The sequence below is a fragment of the Vigna angularis genome, chromosome 2 (assembly GCF_016808095.1).
Source record: "Vigna angularis cultivar LongXiaoDou No.4 chromosome 2, ASM1680809v1, whole genome shotgun sequence".
Classification (NCBI taxonomy): Eukaryota; Viridiplantae; Streptophyta; class Magnoliopsida; order Fabales; family Fabaceae; genus Vigna; species Vigna angularis.
Window position 1 is genome coordinate 14,522,287 of NC_068971.1, and position 17,419 is coordinate 14,539,705.

At 33.3% G+C, this 17,419-nt stretch overlaps 3 protein-coding genes across 3 annotated transcripts; all 3 read left to right on the top strand.

Annotated features, from left to right (window-relative positions):
• The first annotated feature begins 1,934 nt into the window (after positions 1 to 1,934).
• Positions 1,935 to 2,845, top strand: LOC108327308 (PRA1 family protein B4). The gene has a single exon (XM_017561026.2). It carries the CDS (start codon positions 2,058 to 2,060, stop codon positions 2,724 to 2,726), a length of 669 nt encoding a protein of 222 aa, XP_017416515.1. The 5' UTR covers positions 1,935 to 2,057; the 3' UTR covers positions 2,727 to 2,845.
• A 10,510-nt stretch (positions 2,846 to 13,355) lies between these two features.
• LOC108327307 (protein BIG GRAIN 1-like B) lies at positions 13,356 to 14,144 on the top strand. Its single transcript, XM_017561025.2, has one exon. It carries the CDS (start codon positions 13,356 to 13,358, stop codon positions 14,040 to 14,042), a length of 687 nt encoding a protein of 228 aa, XP_017416514.1. The 3' UTR covers positions 14,043 to 14,144.
• Positions 14,145 to 15,262: 1,118 nt separating this feature from the next.
• LOC108327306 (F-box/kelch-repeat protein At3g23880) lies at positions 15,263 to 16,608 on the top strand. Its single transcript, XM_017561024.1, has 2 exons — positions 15,263 to 15,281; positions 15,419 to 16,608. Exons 1-2 carry the CDS (start codon positions 15,263 to 15,265, stop codon positions 16,606 to 16,608), a joined length of 1,209 nt encoding a protein of 402 aa, XP_017416513.1.
• Positions 16,609 to 17,419: the final 811 nt, after the last annotated feature.

Below are 17,419 nucleotides of genomic sequence, written 5' to 3' on the forward strand. Positions count from 1 at the left end.
ACATGTCATGTGATTTGAACATCCTGAATCTAAATACCAAGATTTATTCAACGATGGTGAATCTTCTGGAAACGTTGTAACCATCAGAATTAATGGTTCTGAGTCAGATTCTTCCTTGACAAGATGAACCTCTTTATTATACTCTTTCTTGTGCTGTTTATCCTTATTCGAGTAACATTCAGAAGCAAAATGTCCCATCTTATGACAGGAGAAACATTCTATATTCCTCTTGTCTTTCTTCTTATAGTTCTTCCTTGAACCACTTTTTCTCTCAGATGACTCACTTTTTTCTTCATGATCATCTGAATTGTCATTATTCTTCCATTTCTTTTGTGTAGCAGACTTGCCTTTCCAATTCTTATACTTCTTCTTTCCTTCTCCTCTGAAGTGTTGGACCTTCAACGCTTGCTCATCAGCTTTGATAGGATCTCTGTCCAAAAGTCTCATCTCATGAGCCTCTAAAGAACTCTAAAGTTCTTCGATCTTTAACTCTGTAAGATCTTTAGATTCTTCGATTGCAACAACAATGAAATCAAACTGTCTAGGTAATGATCTCATTATTTTCTCCATTATCATTAAATCAGTGAGCTTTTCACCACAACCTTTCATTTGATTGGTAAGACACAAAATTCTATTGAAATACTCACTGACCTTGTCATTGTCCTCCATTTGTAGCAATTTATACTGTCTTCTCAGTGTTTGCAATCTTACTTTCTTAATCTTCTCCCCTCCAGCATGACAACGGACCAAGATATTCACGCTTCCCTTGCTGTATTCGCATTTTGGATTTTTTCAAAATGTGTGTCGTCCATTGGTGAATTATCAGTAAAGCTTTATCATCTTTCTTTCGATGCATCTCCTTCTGATCCTCTGAACTGTGGAAATCAACCGCAGAATCCTGTCCTTCAACCACACTGATGACGTCTTGAACTCAAAACAAAACTCGCATCTATGTACTCCACCTGCTCCAATTTTTATCTGTGAGAACGGGGAGATTTGTCATAGAAAAATCAGCCATGATCCTTCTTCTTTCCTGCCCAAAGAACTTCTTTCTTTGATCTTTCAAACTCACGTGGTACAACCGCACTGTACCCGGATTAACCCACGATTCACCTTAGGCCCTTCCTCGACCAAAGCTCTGATACTACTGATAGCAGAAAAGATGATCCAGAGAAACTGGTAGCAGAAATGAGATAAGCAGAGAAGATGTAACAATGATTGTGAAAGAAATGTAATAGAGAAAAACTATATTAACAAAGAGTTACAGAATGTTTATATATGTAACATACAACAGTAAAACGGTATTTAACTAACAAAACTAACAAAACATTAAAGCTTGAATTACAAAACTAATAGTGGCTACACTTATACACCCTATTCAATTCAACCATTGAAACTGGACAGTGAACAAACCAAGCACGTCCTTTGATAATTTCTATCAAATTGAAGTGATATTGGTCTAAATTTAAAACGAGTATTGTAAGAAAGCGTGATGAAAATCTTAAAACTAAACTACCTTAAATTCAAGTATAAGATTAAAGTACTAAGAAAAAAATATTTTTTTATATCAATAAAATGTCTTCAAATTTCCAACATTAACTTAGTATTTAATTATAAAAATGAAATTAATTTAAGTTATATAAAATATAATTAAAAAATAAAAAAGTTATATAAGTTTTATTAAACATTACTCGAACCTATATTTGCTTGAATAGAAAGTCTGAGAAAGGTAAAGACAACATAAAAAATATATGAAAAATGATATAATATCATGAGCATAGCTGAGTCTGTATGAAGTACAATTGTCGAACTATGGTGAAAACAAGAAAAATAGAAAAAAGTGTAAAGTGGAGAGGATATTATAATTAAAATTGGGTTAAAAATAAACGATTTGTAGTATTTTATAGTAATAATTCTAGAATAGGAATGAAGGTAGCCAAATTAGAATAGCCAAAAACAAACAAGTCCATAATTCACTTTTCTTTTCTTCCTTTTTCATATTTTCATTTCCTTTCATCGAAATCATTGCTTCACTGTTTTTTCTCATATTCTTCAACATGGCAGCTCCTACACCCACCCCACAGGTTCTCCCCGTCTCAAATCCTCAATCCACCATCACTACCACCGCCACCACCGAGGAACAGCAGCCACCGCAACCCGCAGTCCGCGCCATCATATCCTACTTCTCGGACTCCCTCCGTCACAGCCTCTCGCATCGCCGTCCCTGGCCGGAGCTCATGGACCGCTCGGCGCTGGCGAAGCCGATGTCATTCTCGGAGGCGACGCTGCGCGTGCGGCACAATGTCTCGTACTTCCGCGTGAACTACTACGTGGTGGTTTCGCTGATCCTGGCGGTGTCGCTCCTAACCAGCCCCTTCTCCCTGGTGCTCCTCGTCTCCCTCCTCGCCTCCTGGCTCTTTCTCTATCTCCTCCGCCCCACCGACCGCCCCCTCCGCCTCTTCGGCCGTACCTTCACGGATTTCGAGACGCTCTCTCTCCTCGCCGCCGCTTCCTTCTTCCTCCTCTTCCTCACCCCCCTTGGCTCCCTCCTCGTCACCGCCTTCACCGTCTCCATCGCCCTCGTCGCCGCCCACGCCGCATTCAGAGTTCCCGAGGACCTCTTCCTCGACGACCGCGACTCCACCCAGCCGGCCGGCTTCCTCTCCATCCTCCGCGCCGCTGTCAACGTCCCTCCCGTCCCCCCACCCGTCCCCAGCCGCGGCTGATCGGAGCTTCTCCCTGTCTGCACCCTTCAAGGATTCATTCATTCACATGTTTGTTTATACGTTTGGTTAGGGAATTTGGACACGTTTTCTCTTTTATGATATATTTTTGGAGGGAAAACTTTTTATTTTATTTTCTTTTTTTTCTTACCCACACCCATTGTTACTTTTTTTAAACAGTGACTTTCATTTCTGAACTTCCATGAGTTGTTATTATTAAGTAACTTGTTAATTATTTTCTTATGTGAAAGTTAGCCTTACGAATTTGGGTATTTCTTTGGGCTATGTTTGAAAATCTTAAGCAAAGAACATTATTATTATTATGAAATATTTTAGTTTTTTAGTTTCCTCCTGGCTTCTATCAAATAACATCTCTAGATATTTAGAACATATAAAATGGATTGCGGTGGTGATCCAAATTAGAAATAAAGAAGTTTGCAAACACATGACTATGTGAAAGCTTAAGCAAGATTAACGAGAAAGTACAAATTAACTTCTAAGAAATAAAAGAGAAAGAAACACGTACAAGTTTAGTTTTCTATAAAAATAGAAAGGCTGATATATAATTGTAAATTGTTCATGTTCGAAATATGTTTGGGCTTTTTATTTTCAAAATTAATGATTTTAAATTCTTAATGGTGTTAATTTTTTTTTCACGTAACAAATTGTGTTGCACTTAAATATTTGTCCTGTTTACACGTAGAATAACACATGTATATTAGGGGTTGAAAATCTTAACCCAAAGGATTCAGAGTTGTCATTTACTCAAATAAGTCCTATAATAAGAAAGAGTAATCAGAGTCTCCCTTCCTGCCCATTTTACCAGACATATATTATATTGAGTTTACCATTAGGTCAAACTTATTTACTATCAATAAATGACATTATTGCTATTAATTGTCAATCAATGACTATTATTTTCATTAATCGTTCATTAGTAGCTATTATTGCTCAGATTAATTGTCATTATTGACTATTCTAAATCGGTCGATCATTTCCTTGTTGAATGGTCTGCTTGATCCTTGGCTGACCAGTGATCATACAGTAACATCTATATATTTTTTACTACTGGGAATGAATACTATCATTTCAATTCGATTTTAAATAGTCTCAATTGGATTCTTTTTTTTTTTGAAAATGTGACTCAAATAGTTAACATTGTGTAAACGTTAACGATGGTGTACAATGAACATGATGATGTTGATTATTTTATTATGTGGAATTGAATATTGGTTAATTGCACAATTTAGTTAACATAAGAATTAGAGATTTGTTGCATAGTGACCATGGTTAATTAGGGTTTTGAAGACCAACAAAAGACTAAAATAAGACCAACAAAGCTAGAGATTTAGGGGACGAGATTTTCAACATACATTTAGCACTCATCAATGATCAAAGGTTGACGGTAATTGAGGTGAGTTTGATATGGTAGGTGATTCGGTGTTGCATTTCTAGAAAAAATGGATAATATACTAAATCAGAAGACACAAAGGTACAATGTAGGAATTAGGAGAAAATTGAAAATCTTTCAAAAATGTCAAGTATCGAGAACGGAGAGGGCTTCAACTAAGTAAAGGGCTCATTTCATACTACCTAAACCTACAAAACTCACAATAGTGAAAAATATCATCCAATTTCAAAATTTCAAGAGAGTAAACTAAAAACAGAAATTGTGAAAAGAGTTGAAACTAGTAGGAGTAATTAATAAAAAAAATCTATGAATTTTAACAATTAGCAAGTTTAGAAAAGAAACATTCCTTTTTCAATGAAAGAAGAAACCAATTAATCTTTAAATATTAAGACAAAGAAACCAATCACTTAAAAGTAGATAAGTGAACACATCAGCTAAATTATTCAAAATTGATTAACAAAATTAACAAAATGACTTATTTATTACATATTAAAAAAATATTAATTGAAACTACTTAAAAAATGAAAACCGAATAGAAATTCTAGTAAAAAATTCAAAAAGTAACGTGAGACTTTTCAAAATATATTATTTTCATCAACTGAATGATAAGATATATCTCTCTTCATTTTTCTAATTCATTCTTCATTTCAAAGAATTTAAATTTGAATTAAAGAAACAAAATTTAAAGAAAGATTTGAAATTTTTGTGACACAATCATCTATTCTTACTTTCTTTCCGTATCCGATTTGGCCTTTTTCTTGTAGATATCCATGAAATAATATTAAAGTGAATAATGCATTGGTAAAGGCGTCAATAGATGCATATTGGAGGAAGAACTTTTTCTTCTTCCTGAACACCAAAATGTCATTAAACGTGCAAAATGTGAGTTAACATATATTAATTTTATAATTAAATATATTTTTTATTTTTGAACTTTTAATTTCATAATTTTCCACCATCGTCTACACTGAATTATATCAACTCTAACTTCATCGTCATTTTTCAACTCATTATTAATCCTTCTATTTTTCACACAACCACTTCATCCTCTTCAGCACTTGATGATGGACTAATTCCAACTCTAAAGTGGAAGTTTAGAATCTAAAACATAGCCTTTAATTTTATATACAATTATTTGTGTATCATGGTTGTGTTTCATGTTCTCACTTGTTTGAAATATGCTTTGCGACCAATTATCCTTTTCCAATCTTTGTCATTTGTAACTTAATTCAGTCAAAAACATAATTATAAACTGTTCTCAATCTCTGTCCTTTGTGGCTAATTTATAATTTTTATTTAAATATTTGTTTCAAAAATTTAGTTTGACATATATGTTCATATGAGGAAAGTTGGGTTTGCAGTTAAGGTTGATTTAAATGCAATTATCCTTATTCAACTAGTGTTGTAGTCGTTTGTATCTTAAATCCAACATGAAAAATGTGATGTCCAAAGTTTCATAAATTACAAAATATAGTGGTTTTAAAGTTTTGTTTTTTGTAGTTAACTTAAAATGATATTGTCTGGAAAAAAACACATGTATAGTAATAGTACAGGTCAATAATATATTGAATACTTTAAATCAGTTGTACTAGGATGAAAAGCTAACTTGTTATCCTTTTGTATTATTTTATTTGTACTATCATAATTGTCACATCTTCCTAAAATAAAATGTGAAAATGATACATTTTATTTTGCATGAGAACAACCTTCATGAAATATATTTCAGTGATTGATAATTTTATTGCGTTTGAACAATTTTCCTTATGTTTTGATAATACTTATCTTAATTAATTATCACCCTTGTTACTTTGTTAAAATTAAATGTCTTGAAAATTTGTAAAATTTGAAGTTGTGAATTACCTATTAATTTATTTGTACATATTACTTACAAATATTACTTACAAACTAATTATACACAAATTTATCTATATGTAATCACTAATTTGTATATAATTATTTATAAATTTGTAAATCCATATGTAATGATTATCTATAATGAATTTACATATAGGTTTTTTTGTCTTTGAAGATTACCTATGAATTTTGTGTTACTTGACATTTTTTAGTATAGTAGGTAAAATTGATTTTTCTTGTAGTGCTTTTGTTGTGCCGTGATGATTGATAAAGAGTCTACCTTCATCCATTTAATAAAATAATTGATTGCTGAACTGTGTGAATATGTACAGTGAAGAGTCAAAAAGTAACAATTATATGTAATTCTTTTGTTGAATAGATCACACTTCTAATATTCGTGGCATTTTTTAATAAATGTATAAGCATCTTTCTTATTTATGTTATTTATCTGATCGATGTGTTATTGTTTATTGGTAAAGAATCCCAAGTTTCAAAGGGAAATAGAAGGAAGATTTACTTGGATCAATATTAGAGTAATAATAGATGAGAAATATATCTATGATTAAAGTTGAGTCTCAGTTGAATGTTGACCAAATATTTCCTTTAGTCAGATATTATATTTATACGTTCCATATATCATGAATAAATAAATATATTAAACAAATTTTGTTATTTTAAAGATAATGAGATATTATATTATATCATAATATTTTAAAGATATTAGATAATTAATTATTATATCATAATATCTTTGAAATATATAATAAAATCTGATAATAAATTATTATTTTATAAGATATTATCTTTAAATATTTTAGAGATATTTTATAATATATTAAAATATGTAATATTATCATTTTTAAATAATTTCTAATTAAATTTTTACATAAAAATTGTAATTATATAAATACTATAAACAAATAAAATAATACCTGCTTATGTTTTCTGAAAAAGTATATTTATAAAAAACTGTAGATCACTAATAATTAAAAGAAAGAAAATATTGCTATAAATTTAATTTCAAAATTACCTTATATACTACTAACGCACGGCTGAAATTGTCTATACACCCACGGAAACATGACAAGTACTCCAACCTTTGAAAGTCTCAAAACTGGTTCCTCCATAAAATAAAAACACAACTCCACTGTGTAATTATATAATAATTGTGTATGGTTGTTATTGTACGTAAAAAGTTATTCTTTTTTTAGGGATATTGGTAGGGTTGAACCTAGGTGTAGTTTAGTTAATTCTTTATCACAATTGAATATTTGAGGTATAGTAAAATGTATTTGACTTTTGGCTTTGATCTTATATTTATAAGTCATCCGGATGCTAAACTAACACAGATCCAATAAAATAAAAACAGATTATTTAGATTCGGTTAGTTACTCAAAAACAACTTATTAGTGTCTTTGATCAGATATCTTTAATTAATATCTTTTAATCATTCTATTATTATTTTATCATCTACTGGATTATTTGCCCAATAATAACTTAAACGCTGGCCCCATTATGATCCAACATCAATAAAATCATTTAACCTGGCCGACCATTGTTGATGTAGCGGATAGACCGAACAGTCTTGAGACTTAACCGTTCGGTCTACTATATATCATACATATGCCTCCCAAGTCCGAGTTAACCGTTTGACTTTAGTCAAGGTTATTATAGGACTTATATGAGCTTGAGAGAGGTCGTAATGTGCTTTAAGTCATTGCTCTTCTCTGGTCCGAACGAAGGACTCTAGGCCGAGTGGCTACTAATGGGAGCTCTTTTTAGAATTTTTTCCCATGTTGAGTAGTAGATGCTAAGATCATGTTATCTGACTAAACCTTCCTGTGCGAGATATTTTTACTCACAAAAATATGCGTTAAATAAAGTAAACGCTTTAATATTTTATAATTTATTTCTATAATGAAAAGTTATTGGAACCTGGCAAGGCTGAACCGAGCGGTGAGTGATAAAAGTTCTCTTGGAACTTATTCCTATGTTGAGCGGAGGCACTACAAGTTCTCTTTGAAACTTTTTACTAGTCCGAGCAGTAAACCCTAGGATTCTGCTATCTGCACAAGCTAGTTTAAGCTATAAAGTCGGATGACCAATCAAGCGAAACCGCTTGTTATTTGATTGGACATTTGAAGCCCAAAATGGGATATTTATATTAAGAGGTGTCCCTGGTGAGCTATAGCTGCTCTACTATCTGGTGAACTGCAAAATACACAAGAAGGTGATCGTAATAATGTAAGATCCTTGAAAATATTTGTAAGTCAGATACTAGATTAAAAAAAAAAATAAATAAATAGTGAATAGTAAATAGTAAATTGTGAATAGTAAAAAAAAAAAATTTTGGAAGGGATAAGTGTTCCACGTAGCTTTGAGATCAGAATTCATCAAATTGCAAATATAAAATTATTTTTGTAATAGTAAAATGAATAAAAAAATGAATAGCTAAAATGAATAGTAAATTTTTTTTGCTATAAATAGCCAAGGGGGAGGCTGAAAATTTACACCAAAAACTTAAAAAAAATTTGAGAGAAGAGAGTTGGAAGAAATTCTAGTTGCAAAGGGGACATTCTAGAAGTTTTCGGGGAACGAGGAGATTAAGTCTGTAATAGAGGTAAGGGGAGCTAACCTTGAGTATTTCGTTTTGTATTATCTTGAGTCTTGAATATGCAATATTTTGCTCTTGTCTAATCTTAAATTTTGAATATGAAGTATCTTGTTTCTGTATGATCTTGAATTTTGAATGAGAACATGCTTCTGTGTTTAGATCCAAGTGTGATAGTTGTAAAATATGATGTTGATTATGTTATGCCATTTGTATGTTATTAGTTGTTTATTTTTGTATTTTTGGATGGATTAGAAGTTGTCTAACCGGCTCTGCCAGATTCAACTTCTTGTTTCCCCATACTTTTTATTGTTTTCCTTATTCGTTTTAGTTTTGGAAGGATTAGAAGTTGTCTAACCGGTTCTGTCAGATTCAACTTCTTATTTCCCCAGACCTGTTATTGTTCTTATTATTTAATTACATTGTATTTTTGGAAGGATTAGAAGTTGTCTAACCGGCTCTGCCAGATTCAACTTCTTGTTTCCCCATACCTTTCATTTCTTATTTATATTGTATTTTTGGAAGGATGAGAAGTTGTCTAACCGGCTCTGCCAGATTCAACTTTTTGTTTCCCCAGAAATTTTATTGTTTTATCTATTTTTTTTATTGCTTCTTTCTGGAAGGATGAGAAGTTGTCTAACCGGCTCTTCCAGATTCAACTTCTTGTTTCCCTTGAATTTTTTTATTAAGATTATTTTGATGGTAAAGAGAGCTAATTATTTTTGTATGAATTTATTTTATAAAATATATGCATATGAATGTTGAACTGGTGTGCTCTTGTGAAACTGTTTTATGACTTTTATTATATTGGAGGTTATAACTGAAACTGTAAAATTGTACATGTTGTGACGTGATGAATTTAATCTGTTTTAAATAAGTTTGTTGGCTGAAATTGATCTTGTTGGAAGGTCTGGAGTAAGGGTTATGTAATAGCTTGTATATGGGTATTAAATAGATGTACAGGTACTGTTTGAGATTGCTGTGAGAGGAAGTGAAAATATTAAAATTAGGCATTTTAGATTTAGAGCATAAGAGAAGAGGGTAGATAATTTAAATAAATTAATTGTTAATTATTGAGGGCCTTTCCTTGTTGGTAGGATAGAGAACCTTAAAAACCTGAGTTGGCACATCCCTGATCATAGAGCAGCCCTGGCCTGGTCTAGTCAGTTGTGACTAGTCATATGTGCTGGCGTCGAAGGTGAGTTTGATGCGTTCAGACATCTGGGTCCTCTCCGGTGACCAATTGGGATAAAGAAAGATCTCTACTAGGATGAAAATAAAATAAAACAAGTTGATTGAAGATGCATAAAGTTATCATGGTAAAAACTTCATATATATTTCATTTACCGCTACATTGAGCCCAAACTTTAATATGTAGTTCCTAAGACATGTTGATGTATTTTGGCTGTTCTGCGACCTTTGATTGGTGAAAATATGTTGAGTTATACTCGTTTTAAAAAAAATGAGTTTATAATATGAAGTATGATATCTGGTAATATGTTTACTTTATTTTGGGTATTTACATCAAAACGGGTTATTGTCAATTTATAATTAAAGAATGAACATGATTGAGTTAGGTGGATAAGAGGGTATGATTTGTTGATTTTATGAAATGTTGGATTGGATATGAGAAATCATTACTTATGAAATGATGTTTACTACTGGGAGTAGGATGTTCGGTTTATATCATGAGAGCTTGATATGAACAAAGTAACACCCGAGGTTTATGGAAGCAGGCAGAAAGTGGTCTGACCATAAGGCTTTGACATAAACATATGATTCGTAAGTCTTATAGAAGCAGACAGAGAGAGGTCTGACCATAAGGCTTCAGAAAGTAAGACATAGTATACAGGTAAGGCTTAAGGAAGCAGGCAGAGAGCGGTCTGACCATAAGGCTTCGTGAGTAAGCATGGTATACTTGTAAGGTTTTGAAAATGGGAAAGATGATTTTAAAGAGAAAAAAAAATTATGAATTAATGACATCGGGATAATGGTATTTATAAATTATAGAAATACATGATTGAAACATTTATATTGTAAGTAAGTTTAATGATGATATGACATGGTTGGCTTACCCTTATTTGTTTGTGCTATGATCATATAACTCATGTTATATGTGAGCAGATAATGTTGCAGATGCGGTTGAAAAAGCTTAGAGATGATGAGAGAGATGCGGGAAAAACTTTCAGGGATTTTTGTAAATAGAATAAATTTGCATTGAAAAAAAATATGTTGTGTAAGACTTATAAGTTTAATTTCGAATTTATGTTAAGTGGTAAAGACTATATTATTTAAAGTTTGTAAGTTTGAAAATTGTACTTTGGAAGGATTGAAATAAAGTTTGATTGTTTAAATCAGATATTAAATTAATTTAGTCTTTACTACCAGTAATACCCTTTAAATTATTTAGGTGTTACAAATAACATTCTAAGAAGGTTCCTCAATGGTCGGTTTTAGACTAGGAATTCATTGAAAATGATTCTTCCGTTTCTTGGTTGAGAGCGAGAGTTCACTGAGAACGTTCCCCACCGCTCGGTTTAGGACCTGGAGTTTGTTGGACAACATTTCCTGGGTTTTGTCGACGAGACGTTGCCACTCGATTTTAGACTAGGATTTTTCAGATAACGTTCCTTAGGTTCGCTGAGAACTTTTATCACCTTAGTTTGGACTAGGAGTTTTTTGGATAGCGTTCCCTGGGTTTTCTGAATGAGACTTTGTTGCTCGGGTTTAGACCAGGAGTTTTTCGGATAACGATCCTTGAGTTTTGTATACGAGAGTGATAGTTCGCTGAGAACTTTTATCACCACGGTTTGGAACATGAGTTTTTCGGATAACATTCCCTGGGTTTTCTAGACGAGAGTGATAGTTCACTGAGAACTTTTATCACCTTGGTTTGGACCAGGAGTTTTTTGGATAACATTCCCTAGGTTTCCTAGACGAGAGTGACAGTTCGCTGAGAACTTTTATCACCTCGATTTGGACCAGGAGTTTTCCAGATAACATTCCTTGGGTTTTCTAGACGAGAGTGACAGTTCACTGAGAACTTTTATAACCTTGGTTTGGACTAGGATTTTTCGGATAACATTCCCTGAGTTTTGTGAGGTGGCCCGAACGGTAAGCTCTCAATTGGCCAAGTGAGTTGTGTGCATGATCCTGTCATCTGCACTATGAGGCCAAATGGTCGAATAGTTTAATGGTTGAAGACTTAATGCCATATTTGGCTAAAGTATCTAAGGCCATGGAAGGTCGAGCAGTTGAGGCCGAATGGCTGAATACTTATGAGGCCGAGTGGCTAAATACTTATGAGGCCAAGTGGGCGAACACCTGTGAGGCCGAATGGCGGAATACTCTTAAGGCCGAATGACCGAATACCTATGCTTGCATGTCTTTGATCAGTTCTCTTGTGCTTTGTTGTTCCTCTATGTTTCTCGTGGTCACCATTGAGTCACCTGCTCCGCTCGCTTGCACTCTTGACCAGGGGAAGAAACCTACAAAAGACACTCTGACGCTCAAGTTAGGCGTAGTTTAGTTAATTGTTTATCACAATTGAGTATTTGGGGTCTAGTAGAACGTACTTGACTTTTGGCCTTGACCTTATATTTATAAGTCATCCCATGGATCCTAAATTAGTACATATCCAATAAAATAAAAACAAACTTACCTTTATATTCGGTTAGTTATTCATAAACATTATCAATACCTTTAATCAGATATCTTTAATTAATATCTTTTAATCATTATACTATTATGTCATTATCTGCTGGATTATTGGTCCAATAATATTTTAAACGCTAATCCCATTATGGTCTAACACCAATAAAATCATTTAACCTCGTCGACCGTTTTTAATGTAGGAGATGAACTGAACGGTCTTAAATATTAATCATTTGTTCTATACGATATAACATACAATTATTATAATAACATTTTTAAGCTTAACAATTTATTAATAAGCTAACAAGATAAACAAATAATAAGTATATCTTATAAATAATATAAAAGTGTATAATTTTAATTATCATAATTTATTTGTTTTAACTGATAATCTGATTATGTAATAAGTTAAAAATGAATTTTACCTTTTTTTTTGACAAAAACCAAGTAAAAAAAAAACTTCTTTAATTCGACGTATTTCTTATCTGTGTTCTTCGTGACAAACTCTACCTATCTTCCGTGGTCAACAAATTTTTTAGGTTTAATCATTCACGAAGTCCTTTTTTTCGCGTGGAATCTCAATTTAGTCCCTTTGTTTTTGGAAATCTCAATTGGGTCCCAAATTTTTGAAAATTGGAACAATTGGATCCTTTCCGTTAAATTGCCTCCAACGACGTTAGTGTGTGTCTGACATGGCACGCTGTAGTCTGACGTGGATGACTGAACTAACTCGAAAGCGTGTCACTCTGCTCTCATTGCTCTTTTCTTTTCTCTTTCTCCAGACAAGGAATCAATTACCCTGTTCACGTTTTCTCACAAACGCAAAAAGCCTACAAACCAAGCAAATCATCATCTTTCTTCTTCCCTCAATCATGCCCCTGTCATAGCTTAACACAACACAACTCGACTCTCATCATCTTCATTCTACACCACCTAGCTTCCATGGAAGCTTTTCAACCTTCCACCACTTCCCACACCTAAAACAAAACCCAAACACCTACCCCTCTTCCTATACCCCACCACACTTTACTCCCTGTTCCTCACTCTCCTATCTCATCATTCCCTTTCGCCCGTGTTGTTCCAATTTAATTGCGCACCCAACATGTACGCCCTCGACATTTCACACACACAACACACCTTCGCCTTCCAAAACAACGCTAAAACCCCCTCCTTCTCCTCCTCTCTCCTCGACACCATCTACCGCTCCATCAACGAAGGAGAGAGCACCGCCAACGACATGAAACTCCACACCCAGACAATCATCAAGAAACAGAGCAGAATCCTCGTCCAACAAGATTTAACGGCGCCCACCATTCCCCGTTCTTGTTTAGTGCAAAAAGGGAAGGGAAGCGAGAAACCTGTGAAAGCACAGATGAAGAGAAAACCAAAATCGCGTTTGCATGGTCACGATCACGACCGGGAGGTGATGTTCTTCAGTTCGACTTCGAGTTGCTCGGATTCCAGCTCTGGATTACTGTCTTCCTCCGACACTGAATCCCTGTACGGATCGAGGTCGCGAGTTTCGTGTTTTGCTCCTTCGAGACCCAAGCCATTGATGACGTCGGCGAGCAATGGAGAGCGTCTTATAAAGCCAAAATCAAGGGCGTTGAAGATGTACAACAATCTGAAGAAAGTGAAGCAACCCATCTCTCCGGGGGGGAAGCTGAGTACTTTTCTCAGCTCTCTGTTGGGGAACGGGAAGAAAGCCAAACATTCAAACATTCAGAGTAGCTGCGTGATTTATAAAGTGAGTAGGGTTCTAAAAGGAGAGAGAGGTGGGGATGTGTAAATTCTCGATCACGATCAAACATTCACACAGATACTGACAGAGCAGTTGGATGAAGGAGGAAGAAAATGATAAAGAAAAGAAAGAAAAAGAGGAAGAGGAAAACGAAAGATTCTTCAGTCATCCACGTTAGACTACAGCGTGCCATGTTAGAGACACACTAACGCCGTTGGAGACAATTTAACGGAAAGGATCCAATTGTTGCAATTTTCATAAATTTGGGACCCAATTGAGATTTCCAAAAACAAAGGGACTAAATTGAGATTCCACGCGAAAAAAAGGACTTCGTGAATGATTAAACCAATTTTTTATGATGGGTATAGTTACTTAGTTGTAAAATTTTGAAAATTAGGTAGGTAACATCCATGTATGACTAGTACATAGATGCGTAAAATTATTTTTAAAATTAATTGAACAGGTTAAATATGATTTAATTAATAAATTCACAACTTTCTGTTGTTTTCGGATTTTTATTCACACAATATGTTTTTGAAAAATAACCATAAATAAATAAATATATAAGGAAAACCATAAGAATATTTTAGCGATTATAATTTTTAGTTAAGAATTATTTTAATTATGTAATATGTATTTTTTTTTATGTGATAAGAAAAAATAATGAAATTATAATTTTAAAAATAAATATAATTGTTTTTACAATTTAATAATAGATAGTTTTTATTTATTTTGTAAATGACTTTTATTTATTTAGTAGATGATTTTTATTTGTTTAATTTATAAAAATAGTTAAATTTTAAAAAATCAATTAAATTTAAATATGTAACTTGAAAGATAAAAATGAAGAAAACAAAAGTGAACACCAAGAAGGAAATAATTTTATATATAGGTATAGATAAATAGAAAATATAGTACTATATATGTTCAATCCTTCAATTGAATAAAAATAAAATTGTTTTATTGAAAAATAACAGAAAGTAGATATAATTTGATATGAAAAAAGATATAAATGATTAAAGTAGATTTTGATATGATTTAATTTGCTATAATCATATTTGATTAGATAAAATACACTTATACTTGTTTTAAAATTGATTGACACTTTGGGTTTTCATTCTCTATATATAAGACACACTAGAAAATTGACAGAAGTAGTTTCCGAGTTTGTTTCCTCATCTCTTTACTATTTGCATAAACCCTTTCTGCTTTCTGTGTTCCTGAGGATTGAGAGTAATCGACACAGTTGATCATCCAAGATTCTCGTAATGGAAAACAATGATAAAGGTAATCCATCGATTCATATGTTTCGCAAAGTTTTTCTTCTTTTTGGTTCAAAAACATTCTAAATTATACCTTTAAATCAAAACAATACGACAGTATCTCTTTCTGATACTGAAACAAATATGTTGTATTGTGTGAAGGTGTGTTGTGTGAAGATATGTTGCGGGAAATTCTGTCAAGGCTTCCAGTAAAATCTCTAATGCGATTCATGTGCGTGAGCAAGAGCTTTCAATCTCTCATATTGGATCCACGATTCGAGAGAATGCATCTTCAAAACTCGCGCAAAAGCACCAATTTCTTGTTAGGTTACGTAAATGGAGGTGAAACTTCCTATGTCGTTCCCGCACCGATCAGTTATTTGATTGAAGATTCAACATCCTTCTTTGATGGTGATATTATCAATGGATCTAAAGCTCATTGGAAAAAGGATCGGGTTCTTGGTTCATGCAATGGCTTAGTCTGTTTGGCTAAATGGAACGAAAATGGAATCATGTTTAACTTATGGAACCCCGCAACAAAAAAAGAATTTGGAAACCTAACACTTGCTGAGAAAGACAACCTTGTCATGTTAGGGTTCGGCTACGATAACTCAAGGCATAGCTACAAAGTGGTAGCAATAGTTGGCAATTTGAATACCGTAGATCAACTTCCTTATAGAACCTTAATTGGCAGCCCGAATGACGAACGTGGTTGGAGAGAAATTCAAGATTTTCCAACTGTATCTACTTCAGTGGAAGGTGATGCAGTATACCTAAACAACACTCTTAACTGGTTAGGGATACCAACTTATAATGACTCTGATGATGATATGGACTCTTTTCTTACACTGAAGGACGTGGTGATTGTTTCGCTTGATCTTGAGACAGAGACATACAGAGAGATGTTGCTTCCTCGAGAACTTAATAATGGTGTGTTCATAGGATATTTCTGCTGTTTCTTTGAGCAGCTCCATTGCAATGAAGGTCCACTTATTGGGGTTTTGGGTGGTTGTTTAAGTGTTTTTGTTCATAACCGCGAGACAAAAGATTTCAGCATATGGCAGATGAAGGAGTTTGGGAATCGAAGATCTTGGACTCTTTTGCTGAACACATCTCTTGAAGATCTTGGAGTTAACATGGACGAACCATATAGCATCTTGCTGCCTCTGTGCATGGTTGAGAATGATCGTGACATCGTCATCATTCACAGTTCATTTCAAGAGTGTGTGAAGCAAACAATAGTTTATAATATGAGAGACAACACAGTACTGACTTCCAGAAATGTGACTCGCAACTTACTTTGGATCTATCCTTTTGATTATGTTGAAAGCTTGATTTCCCCTATTGCATAAATTACGCCTTCTATAACAATTTCTTAAGAACAATTGTTTTTTTTTCTTACATTGTATCATTACTTTAATGCTATTTACGTGGTTGCTTTTCTGTTCAAATTCCAAAGACTGTTCATCTCATAACTTTCCTCCTAACTACGCCCACAATGTTAACATGTTACTTAAAATTTAAACTAATGATCTCATATATTATCAAACGAATACGTCACACACTCAAAAAAAAATACACATATTAGGTGGTTTTTTAAATTTTTATTCTTTTGTAAAATTTGTTGTTCTTACGTATCTATATACATCTTTTTTATTCTTTTTTTCATTTGTATAAATGTTATAATGGTATTATTATATATTATTAGTTCATATTTTGTTACAATAATAAAACTAAGGCTTAATTCATTATTCGGCCCTAGTTTGGAGCTTTGTGTTCAAAGTCATCCTACCTTTTAAAAAAAAGTCAATAGTGACTCATATTTCATAAAAAACGGTTCAAAATGATCCTTTTGGCTTACAAGGTTAAAAACATAACGATGAAATTGTCTCTGTTGCCTAAAGTGAATGATGTATACAATTTTTGCAATATGTAGCACATATTTGAAGGTGTAAATTAAAAAAAAAAAACGTTGTATGACGTGAGCAAGGTTTAACTGGGGGTTAAATGAAATTACCCTTATCTTATAATCCATTCACGATTTCTAGGTTGAAGAATCTAGTAAAAGTGGTCTTCAATTGAAAGTGGTTTGGTGATTCCTTGAAAACGCAACATAGGTCAGGTCAGTGTTGTGAAAATCTCCAACTTGAATACGCAACATAT